The sequence below is a fragment of the Pseudonaja textilis genome, chromosome 14, assembly GCF_049901715.1.
Source record: "Pseudonaja textilis isolate UNSWEBS1 chromosome 14, rPseTex1.2, whole genome shotgun sequence".
Lineage (NCBI taxonomy): Eukaryota > Metazoa > Chordata > Lepidosauria > Squamata > Elapidae > Pseudonaja > Pseudonaja textilis.
Window position 1 is genome coordinate 8,100,489 of NC_142003.1, and position 12,106 is coordinate 8,112,594.

Here is a 12,106-nt window from a genome sequence, read left to right on the forward strand (position 1 = left end):
CTTGTAGCTGTCTTCCACAGACAGGCACATACATGCAATTGTTTTTTTAAAAAATCCACGTAGTATGTTGAGCATCCTCAAGTATTCTGAAAGCTCTAATTTAAATGAGTTTTTCTTCTATCACCATTAAAATTTAGTTTAGTTTACTTTACTTTTTTGTCATTGCACCTCGTACAATGAAATTAAATACCATTTTCAGTGTACATTATGACTATGAAAATAAACACTAACACAGATCCTTCACCTTCTATACACTGAATTGAAAACCCCTGATATTGCATTAATATTGCACTATACAGTAGAATTCAATAGAATTACTTCCCTGGGATAGAAGCTGTTTTTCAGCCTATTTGTTTTTATTATCCTGTACCGTCTGCCAGATGGTAATAGTTCAAAAAATGAGATGAGATGTATCTTTGCGAATGTTTGCACCAAGAAAATTTCCTTGTGTGTCCAATCACACTTGGCCAATAAAGAATTCAATTCAATTCAATTCTATCACAAGCATGGAAGGGGGGGAAAAAATCAGCCCGCGCAGCCCATTATCCAATCTGTTTGAGATCACCTTCGGATGGAATCCTGAATGGAAGAGCAACCCCATCCAATTTATCAAACAACTGGAGAAATTCAGGTCAAGCGGAGAGAAAATTCGAATCAACAAAACTAGGAAGCTTAACAAGAACAGTTGAAACCTGGGCGTGCTTTCTAGGAGACGAGGCCATGGGTCAGGAAAGTTTGTCCTACATAACGAGATTTTTAATGTGGTGAAAACTAAGACTTTGTGTACAAAAACCCCGTGCTCTAATTTTGACAGCATGATCCAATCCCAGTCCAAGTGGGTGAATGGCTGATGCCACAGATCCACAGGTGCCTTTAAATATGTGCCTCTGTTTTTATTCCTAGTCTAGCCTTTTGAGACTTATGTATGGTTCAAACAACACGTATCCATTTGTTCTGAGCAGAGTATCGTGTTAGAAGATATACTCCACAGATCACAAGCGAGAAATGGTTGCGTGTGATTATCTGGCTGATTTTTATCACGGTCCTGTTAATTTATTTCTAGCTCAAACAAAGACCCTATCAAGATTTCAGGGCTGTTTTAGTTTACAGATATTAGCTCACATTGATTATTGTCCTAGAACCATCACCATGAAATGAATAAACATGCGGGTATTCCTTGACTTACAACCACAATTCAGCCCAAAATTTATGTTCCTAAGCAAGACAGTTGTTAAGTGAGTTTTGCTCCATTTTACATCCTTTCTTAGTGAGACAGTGGTTAAAAGAAATCACCCTTGTTAAATTAGTAACACGGTTGTTAAGTGAATCTGGCTTCCTCATTGGCTTTGCTGATCAGAAGGTCTCAAAAGAGGATCATGTGACCTTGAGACGCTGCAACCGTCATAAATACCTGCCAGTTGCCAAGTGTTCCAAGTTTGATCACATGACCATGGGAATGCTGCAACGGTCATGTGAAAAACACTCATAAGTCTCTTTGGTCACTAAACAAATTGTTGTAAGTCGAGGGCTCCCTATATTGTTTTCTGTTGTTAGGGGTTATGAGTCCACCACACGGCTGCTAAAAATCATGTTGGAGTAGGCATACTCCATGTTGCATTGTTTACTAGCGCTTAAGTCACTTACCTAGGGACAACCTAATGGGTCAAAGCTACAGAGAAATTTCCACGCACCCGTGCTTTCAAAACAGCATGATAAACTGGCAGGGAGATTCCTCAAGGAATGAGGTCAAACAAACCAGGTGACAAATCATTTACAGGTATTACAACAGTTTTAGGGAGTCCCCAAAAGAGTGCATTGCAACAGCCTCTACATGGAGGTATAGGAACTAGCTCTGAAGTCATTCAGAGGGTAGACATACTCAATGAGACACGTCTCTTTCCCAACCTATTGATGTTATTGATCTGCAAAGAATAAGCATATTAGGTATACTTTTCTGCCTTATGATATGCGTTACATTTGGCCTTCGGTGCTGAAGAATTTGCACAGGCTCTGTACTGGTGAGAAATGTCAAGAGGCAGCATCAAGAAAATGCAATTGTCTATTTAACTATAAAAGCTAATTGAATTGTTCTACCCATTCATAGGTAAAATTTAGAACTCGTAGTCCCCCAAAAAGTAAGTTCCATTCTCTTTAAAGACCAAACCAGCGACACTCTTAAATCATGACAAAATAATTTAGCTAGTCCGATTTCTGATCGTACTCCAAAGGTTTTTGACAATTTGAATGATTTACTTTCTATGCTCTTTAGCAGGATTGCGTCTTGTAATGTGTAAAACCCACAGGCTCCATGTACAATTTTGCCTGAGTATCTTCTACTCAATTTAGCGCTTTCAGAGAAACTATAAACTGTGTCATATGTATGGCATACAGATACAGAGATCTGACAAGTTGGTTGTAAAAAAAAAAAAAAAAGTGGTACAATCTCAGTCGTGTCCATGAGGGCACGACTCAAGTGAATAATGGAAATATTATTATAAACGTGAAGTGTATTTATTTGTAATAGCCATCTTGCCAGGTCTATAAGCTAGCATAAACGTGAGAATAAACAATAGTCAACCCATGCAAAATATTCTAGGCATAAGAACAGCTTCAAAAGATAGTTTATGCCTAGGGGATTAAGAGTCTTTTACACCTAAAGATAAGGATCATTCATGTAAGCACACCATCCAACTATAGTAATCAAGAATTCTCCCAAATATTCAAAATTTTGGAAAAGACAGTTCACAATCGGTTGGTTTCACATTAAACAGCTGCCTAATAGTTTGCATTCAGAATACACACCGTGCATTCATTAGAAGCAATTAATAAGGTTAATAATTTAAGGAGTTAAATGTTGAAATTTTTACATCAGAGGAGTTCTCCTTCTAGGTATGGCAAGTAATAAATATTAAACAGAATTTTTCTCTCTTTAGACATATTGAATCGATCCTTTAATAAGGCATTTCTTTGCTGACTACAAAGTTATTTGTAAGATTTTCCTAGCCCAATGTTTAGACACTGTTCAGCAGAGTCGAAGGAAAAGCAGAAAGCAGCAGGAAAGGAATAACCAGCAACAATTTAAAATTAAATACTGGTTTTAACAAGCATGTTGTTGATTCCTCTCCTGACACCTCTCTTGAACATCCCCAGAAGACATTTCCATGGTTTTTAAAAGGAGGAGTCCCTAAAGAACAAAAATGTCCTCTAGTAGCTGAGCACAAAATGGACTCCCAAGCCCACCAAAGCAAGCAAGGATTCCACGCCAAAACCTTTCTGCAACATGCATGATATTCAGACACTTGGAGCACTAAAGCCTGTATCTTACAAAGCTTCTGCTGCTATAAATCTGTTTCTCTTTAAAAATGCCACAAGATGTCCTGGTGTTTTGTACTGCAATAGACTAACACAGCTTCAATAAGAAAATAGAACCTGTTCAAAACCATGGCTAACAAAGGGTGAACATCTGGACGAAGGAAAAAGCTCGACAAAGGACGTTTTCTTTTTTCTTTTAACTAAACCTCAACGTGTACCAAATTCATATTACTTTTCAATTGAAGTACAAACCCTCGGTGCACTTTCTTTTAAAGGTCTGTCAGCAATATTTTTTAAAAAATGGTAAAAATGTTAAGCGGACTGAAATAGGACTGAAATAGTCGAAGGTATCGGCAAACGCTGACATTTTAAAGCATCTGTTTATTTAAGAAAGAGTTATAGTCTTAATAAAAAACTGATGTGTAACATGAGGTTTATCAAACTGTGTGTGTGTGTGAGAGAGTGTGTGTGTATGCCATAAAATGTACCTTCCTCTATACTACACTTGCACAAATATTGGTTTATTCCATTTAATGTCAGGCTTCACACATTGAATAAACTATAGTCTATTGAACAAATCACAGCCGATAAGTTCACACAACAAATTAAACCCAAATCAAGCAAACCACAGTGTGGCTTAATATGATGGGCGAATCCAAATAAGAATTTCTAAATAAACATACCTAAAATTGGACAATGCTCACTAAGGAATCAAATACCTATCTATTCAGAGAGAGAGACCATTTGTGTGGCCCATAATGGTTGCGATCACACAATACATCGAGCCTCAAATTTTCCCATCTTTCACCCAAGTGCCTTACAAATATGTAGACATGCTGCCTCAAGCTTCCTCTCCTAAATTAAAGAATGATACGTGGATCTATCCAATGTGGTTGACTTCTACTTGGATAGGATACGAAAAGTCCAGATGCCGGGTTAAGTAAGCCATGATTCGGTTAAGTAGAAATATGAATGCTGTGCTAGAAATGGAGCAATGCCAAGGTAATAACGATAATCATGCCATATATAAAACCTTAGTAAATTGGGAGTTTATATGCCTATAAAAAGGAATAATTCTACCATCACCTCGCAATTTAAACTAATGAAAACTATACTGGATAAGCCCTCAAAACAGCCTTTGCAGGGACAGGAACGTCCTTAAAAAGATATACCAGAAAAAAGAGGAACGGCAGGCAGGAGTAAGATCTCTTATTTGGGGGAAATAATTCTCCTCTTTTACAATTCCCCTCAAATATAAGCAGAGGGAACAATCACTTAAATCAAGATTATTCCAGTTAACTAGCATGCAAGAAAAGAGTATCAGTGAAATTTGGGAGGAGGATGTTGGAAATGATCTGTTCCTTATCTCACCAAAATGACCAACGGGAACCTTATTGTCATTAACTTCACTTGAAAGATTTCTGATCCAATATTCACCTGTGTGCAAGTTACAAAACTATTGGGCATGGCATATGTATTGCATTTATTTCCTTCTATTTTTCTGGCAGTGGAGAGTGGTATAGGTAGAATTTGGGCCGTCCCTTCCTTTTATTCCCACGGTACACCTGTGAAGGAAATTGACAGGGTCTGACTGGCTCAAAGTCCCTGTTAATCTCTCAAGGTTCAAACAGGGACAGTCATTAAGTCTCCCAAATTATAGTTTCAACTTCTTCACAAGGATACTGTGCTGTTATGAAAACCTGAAATGACGCCGTGCCTCCATTCATTTATTTTCCCTTACCTCCTACACCAAGGGTCTTCAAACTTGGCAACTTTAAGACTTGTGAACGTCAACTCCCAGAAATTCCCGAGCTAACGTGACTGGAGAAGGAATTCTGGAAGTTGACGTCCGCAAGTCTTAAAGCTGTCAAGCTTGAAGACCCCTGTCCTACACTGGACGAGATGCGTTTCATTGTTAATTCGTGATTAAAGTAGCCTACTTCATTATCAGATTCAACACATCAAAGACATGTGGAAATGCAAGCACTTTCCTGGCTGTTCTTGCAACTGCTGAAGCATGTTGTTCTGTTGAAAAAAAGTAAGACTCCCACCACCACCACCGCTTTCACTACATTTATCTCAAGGATGAGAAACCAGCTCCAAATTTATACATTCCTAACTACGCTGTTAAAAAAAATAAGGCTGTATTAACATGCAGCCATGTTATGGTAGAAGACGGTCCTAGCACTGAAGATGTTTCCTGGTTGGGTAATGAAAAATCTGCAAGAAAATAACCACGTTTAGAAAGCACTGAGGACTCCACAGTATGGTAGAATTTCCATTCATTCCAAGAGGAGTCCTGCAGAAATGTATTGAATTCAATTGTGCAGCATAGACTCTGCTTGCGGAATACGCAAGATTTAGGCTCCAGTTAGAAGGATTAGGCAGCAAATGAAAATTTTCCATCCAGCACTCTGGAAAAAATACCTGTACTCGTCTATACCTGGGTTTCCCACTTAGGACTGCATTCCCACAATTCTCTGTAAAGGGTACACTGTTTGGGGAATTCTGGGAATTGAAGTCTAGGTCCATGTTGTCAAAAACATCTTTCCTTGACTCTAACTGTAAGAATTAGATCTAGGATGCTGAATATGGCAAAGGCTTCTTTTGAAATTAATAAGTACATATATGTTGATCTTAGATTGTCATAAGGTACATCTAAGTGAAATGTTGCATTCCAAAAAGACACATCCACATAAGGAAGTAGCACTTCCTATAATCAGATAAAGCAAAGGTACTTTGTGATGTCTATTTCACTTCCACTATATGTACATGTTTACACTAAGTGGCCTATAGCATTAGGATGAAAGAATTTCAGGAAATAAATGTGAGTACAAATGTTTTAGTAGTGGAAAGGACAATAAAGTATTTCTTTGATGAAACTATGCTGAAGTTTCATAGAGCTTTGACAAGTTTAGTATATCATGTTAAAATATGATATATTTAACTGCCCTTCACTAAATAACTGAAAACTGGATGGATTCACACAATCCAGTTTTGAGGATAAAACTCCACAAGTCACCTATTATGAAATCATTCACTACATGTTATTCAAAAATGATTAATGTCAAATCTGATGTGGCATCAACATTTTCTGCCCTATTGCCAAAAATATCCCATAAAGGATTCTACAATTTTGACTCGTAAACAAATGTTCCAAAGTTGTAGAAGGCTGTCTTAAAAAAACCATCTCCAATGACATCTCTATAGCTATTTATCTCTCCCATTGAATATACTAGTTCATCTGGGAAAACATTTTTAATAAAAGGACCCAGTGAAGACCATTTTATAGAAGTCCTACGGATCTCCATTTCCATAAATGCAACTGGTTAATTAAAAACAACCCTGAAATAATTAAATCCATGGAAATGACTTATCACTGCACCCTAATCAAAAAACCAATATTGGTGATTACAAAAACAAAAAACCCACCCTAACTCAGTTGATTCTAATTCAGAAATTTATACAATCCATCAGTTAAAGACAACAAAAAAATGGATCAAGAGATTCCCAGTCTGGAGACATCAGATTCACTCAAACGGCTTCTCTTTTCGCATCTCGAAAAGCATCAAAAATTATATTCTGGAAATGGACAAGAAAACATCGCGACTCACTTGTTGACTAAGAACCAGGCCGTGCCCAGGGACGCCAGATGCTAGATATATCCACGATGGAACTCAATCACCATGCAGCAATCCAAAAGATCAGATTGAGGCTTTTAAAGGAGGCTGCTTCTAAGATTATCAAGGCTGATTATAACGACAATCAATCAATTAAATTCTTGACTCATTCAGACCCGAGAGTGGGCCAACTTAAACCTCGAGCATCCAAGGAAGATAAAAACAAAAAACCAAAATCACTAAAAAAAAAAGTCAAGCAGCGGGAATAGCACAACCAAGCAACACTCCCAATCTAAACGGATTTCCCAATTTGAATCCAAGCCTTCTGGGTGGATTTTAACCCCACCAGATCAATTTGGGGTGGAAAAGAAAACCCCAGTCTGACAAATCACCTGTACCCCCATAATATACATTTTGGGGTCTGCTCCCAAGTGATGGGTTCACCCGGATTCTCCTTCTGTATGAACTATCATTGGCTGTGGCGGCTGATGGTCTGTCTGCATGTGTGACCCATGTCCAGCGTGATGGGGTGTGGGGGGTCTGCATGTATGACCCACCTTTTCCTTTTCCCGTGGGGGCAGCGCTGCCCCCACTGCTGCCCGTTCCACTGCTGGCCGCTGCACAGGATGCCTGGGGATCCTTCCTCAGCCTCTTGCTCTGCGGCCGGACGCTGGACCGGAGGAAGTGATGCTGGTCGTGGCCAGGGGCTGCCGGTGGTGGTCCCGAGGAGGACGAGGCCGGGGGTGAGGCTGGGACTCCCGAGGAGGGACCCCCGTTCGTCTCTCCTTGAGGGGTCCCCTCCTCCTCGCCTTTCTTGGCCCCGTCTCCTCCACATCCTCCTCCTTCAGGGCACCCCTCGTCCTCGCCGGCGGCTCCTCGCTTGCCCAGCTTCCTCAGGCCTTCCTCGGAGGCTCCAACGCTGCTGCTGTGGTCACCCAGCTTGACTGTCATCCTGGCAGGAGGGGGGAAAGAAAAGAAGAGGAGGAGGAGGAGGAAGAAGAGGGTGAGGCTGGCGGCCCAAAAACAACCCAAAACAAACCCCGGGCCCGGCAGCCGAGGGACCCTCCCCACCCCACGGGGGTCTCTCCCCCCATCGCCGAGGCCTCCCCAGGCCCGGCCCGGCCGCCCCCGCCCCCCATCCCCCGCGGGGAGAAGTTTCGCCGCAGACATTCCGCTCAACATGGCCGCCGTTGTTTGCCACTCCATTCCCATCTCTCGTCCCGACCCGAGCGCGCGGGCGGAGGAGGGTCCGCGGGGGGCCCCGAAGCCCGGCTCAAGGGGACCCCACACACACACACCCGGGCGCCCCCCCCCCACACACGTGGTTGCCTGGGGCTGGAGACCCTCCGGAGCCGAGCCCGGGGAAGCGGCCCAAGTCGTGGGGAGGGGGGGGGAAGTGGCTGGGCAAGGCAGAAAAGGCAGAGGCGGCCTGGCCGGAGCGCGCGGGTGGAGGGTCCCCCGTCCCCCGCCGAGCGACCCCCGCCGCCCCGTCCTACCCATGGTGCGGGTCTGCCGGGCCGGGGGGGCTCTTCCTTCTCCTCACCATGGAGCCGAGGCGAGGCGAGCTGCCGAAGGGGGGGCATTCATGATCCTCGCTGCAGCAACCCAGCAGCAGTTTCTCCTCCTCTCTTTGCGAGCGAGGGTGTGCGCCTGCCTGTGCCTCTGGGTGTGTGTGTGTGTGTGTTTGTGAGTGTGTGTGTATGTGTCTCCCTCCTTTTCTCTCTTTCTCCCGGACGGGGGTTGGGGGGGGGGTGCAGAGAGACAGTGCAAAGATTTCCAACTCTTCTTCTTTTGCCGCCCACCCCGCTTTTCAAAAAGCAAAAAAAAGGAAGCCCCCTCTTCTCGACGCGCCCTTCCTTGGGGAAAAAAAGGCACGCGCAACTCCTGTTTTTGCAAGGGAGGGAGACGAACAAAAGCCTGGAGTTGTGTTGGGGAGGGGGGGTCTGGGGGTGCAGAAGGCACCCCCGCCTAGGAGGGCCAGCCCCCTCCTCACCCCATCACTGTCTCCCACCCACCCCCTTTTAGTGAACTTACTTATTACTCTTGCATTGGAAAGGTGGAGAGAAGCTTTATGGGTGGGGGGCGTTATTGTGGGGGTGGGCGTAAAGACAACTTAGTGTGGGTTAGAATTCAGAATTTTATTTTTGCAAGGGAGGTCTAAACACTTTCCCTTCCCTCTTCACTATTGGGAATAAATGGCTGCCCAACCTTTTAGATTCCAGGCTCCGTTGAGCCATTTTTTCAAACCAGGAGCCATTCACTTGCCAGGTTTTCATGAAAGGGGTAATCTATATTTGAACATGACTTTTTTCTTTTGACAATTATATCCCTGGGTTATTGCTTTTTTTTTTTAGAAAAAAAAAAACCTTCTAGGGGGGAAACCTGCGAACTGATATTAACCACATAAACCACCCCTTCTCTTTTAAAAAAAGAAATACATGCAGTCGACAACACTGGAAAAGATGCAAAGCAAAATATCTTTCAACTTCTATCACAGTTCATATGAGTATCAGACATTTGGAAATATACCCTGAAAAATTAAGCACTCTTCGGGGTACATTGAGAATTAAAGTGGTCCTTATTTACCACCAAGCACACATAAGGATATTTTCAATTAGAAATCACAATACACCCATTGGCAAAGGGCTAGTCACCAGCATAACAAGGACACCAGCAGTAGAAAGTTGCTTTTAGCCAAAAGACTCAGCACCTCCAAAGAATATTAATAACCTTCCAAGAAAACAGTGCATATACATTCCTTTCAAAAGCTTCACTTGGGAGCACTTGAATGCAAAATATTCTATTTTGTGCCCATTTGCAAAACCGAATATACCAAGATGGAAGCTCTACAACTTCCCTGGAACTAAATGCCCAAAAGCATTAGAAGGCAATGAGCTTTTACAATCACATTCTCTGCTGCGCGTTTTATTCATTTGGGGACAGACATTTCAGTTCAGCCTTGAAATAGTTTCAAAAATGGCCGCACAAGAAAACCATCCAGCATGATAATCAAGGGATCAGCAGAACTGGCTACCCGGTTCCACAGAAGCAGAGAAACAAATCCACGGGCCATAAGAAGGCATATTAAAGATAATCTGAAATAATCACGAATGTTCTGTTTTAATATTGCTGTTTAGATATCTTAGGGAATGATATCCCAGATGGGGAAGTGGCATTGTCAGCAGACTGGAACAACTGGCCCGTCTGAACACGCCCAACTGCATAATAATAAAAAATAATTGAATTTTATCTGATCATTTCTCCTTCCCCCTTTCACACGGCTGCCAGATTTCCATCCCTTCCCGCATCCTCCCCACTCATTTTCCTCCCATTGCACCGATACCTCTGCTCTGCCACCATACTATATACTACGTCGGTCAATATTTACTCCCGCCACGGCTTATATTCCCTCCCCTCTGATGACACCTCTCCCTCCCTTTTTTTTCCTCCCCTTTCCTAATGCAAACGCCCCTCCTTCGCTTCCTCGGTGAAGCTGACCACCGTGCAAGCTACCGTTCCTCTCCTAGGAAGCCCAGCCCAGGGCGGAGGGGGGGGGGGGTTGTCCCCATTGTTATTATATCTCCTCTCTGCGCCCCCGCCGGCCGGGATTATCCAACCTTTGCAAGGCGAAAGTCAATCCCAGGAGCCGATATGCATTGCACACCCTTGATGGGGGGGTTGCAGCAACCCAGCGTTGCTTTACAGACCGGGCTGGAAGGGCGAGGAGACACCTCCCCATAGACGACCACACACACACACACACACACACACACACACACACTACCGGGTATATGCAAGACGCCGGGCCTGGTCCTATACCTGATGCATGGGGATCCTCCGGCACCGGCGGCGGCGGCAGGGCAACCGATCCCGGCAGCCGCCCTGGGCGGCTTCTCCGACCCGCAACCCCTCGGCGGGCCGGCGGGCGCCTGGCAACGCCACCCGCTGCCTGCCCCGCGAGCTCCCCGGTTGCCTCTTCTTCTTCCGCTTCCTCGTTTGCTGCCACGCGCCGCCGTGCACAGATGGGGGCAGAGAGGGAGAGAGAGACCCGGCGCGCGCGAGCCCGGCAGGCCCAGAGGAGAGAGCTCGACAAGCCCCGCCTCCAAAGGGGGCGGGGAGAAAGAAAGAAAGAAAAAAGACAGGCAAGAAGAGAAAGGGGGGGAGAGGGGGGGGAAAGGAGGGGGAAAGAGGGTTGTTTTGTTTTGTTTTTCCAACCCCCCCCCGACTCCCAAACAAATGTTTTCATTGGTCGGCGTCGAACGGAGGGGAGGACGCGGAAGCAAAAGGCTTGACCAATCGGAGCGCCGCGCGCGACAGATGACACGGGACGGCCCAGCGCGCGTTGGAGATGCGGGGATGAGGGAAAGAGAGATTGGAGGGCAGCCAAGCCGTGCCGGAAGTGGTGGAGGGAGGAGCTTACACGGGCTCCGAAGAAGGGATGGGCGGGGATTCAGAAAGGGGAGGGGAATACGTCATTTTTGGGGGCAGCATTAATTGGCTGGATCCTGTTGGATGGGCAAGGCTAGGGACCAATGCCGAAAGAGGTGGAGCGATTTTTTTTTTTTTAAAGGTTGCAGTTCTATTTTTCCCGCGACTCTGCCCTATTGATCTGTTCGCAATCGAAGCAAACTTTATTCTGTGAAAGCTATTGCTATTATAAAAATTAAATCAATGAAATCGAAGGCTTTCTATTATCCTTGGAAGAAACTATAATTTATAGTTATAGAAGATTATACACATATACATACATAGACACACACACACATATATGTATATATGTATATGTGTGTGTGTGTGTGTGTGTGTGTGTGTGTGTGTGTGTAAGTAAATACAGGGTCTCCTGCTTGGGCGGGGAAGTTGGTCTAGATGACCTACAAGGTCCGTTCCAACTCTGTCATTCTGTAAATAAATTTTGTAAATAAAATACTGCCACTGAATCTGAATCGTCTTGGCTTGTTTAAGAACAAAACCTACAGCAACAAAACCCGAGGTGTGTGCGTTTATTATTTGTTTGGGCAGAAAGTCCAAAACGGAAGAGAGAAAGAGGAAAAAAAACCCCAGTTTTTCAAATCCCAAGAGCGCCTTTTCCACTGCCTATGCGAGCAAGCGATGCGCGAAAGCGCTCGGCAATTTCCGCCCGACCTCCTTTCCCCCACTTCGGCTCTCTTCGCTTC

The 12,106-nt window shown here is 44.2% G+C and overlaps 1 protein-coding gene across 3 annotated transcripts in view; it reads right to left on the reverse strand.

Annotated features, from left to right (window-relative positions):
- Positions 1 to 11,024, reverse strand: part of CRAMP1 (cramped chromatin regulator 1) — a 41,511-nt gene extending 30,487 nt beyond the window's left edge. Inside the window, exons 1-2 of one of the 3 annotated variants that reach the window (XM_026704206.2) lie at positions 10,752 to 11,024; positions 7,490 to 7,884 (exon numbers count right to left, since the gene is read on the reverse strand). In XM_026704206.2, coding sequence (XP_026559991.1) covers positions 7,490 to 7,883 — 394 coding nt within the window. In that variant the 5' untranslated portion in view covers position 7,884; positions 10,752 to 11,024. Of the gene's footprint in view, positions 1 to 7,489; positions 7,885 to 8,428; positions 8,633 to 10,751 lie in introns of those variants that run through there. The other 2 variants (XM_087912405.1, XM_026704205.2) reach the window with 2 other exon arrangements.
- Positions 11,025 to 12,106: the final 1,082 nt, after the last annotated feature.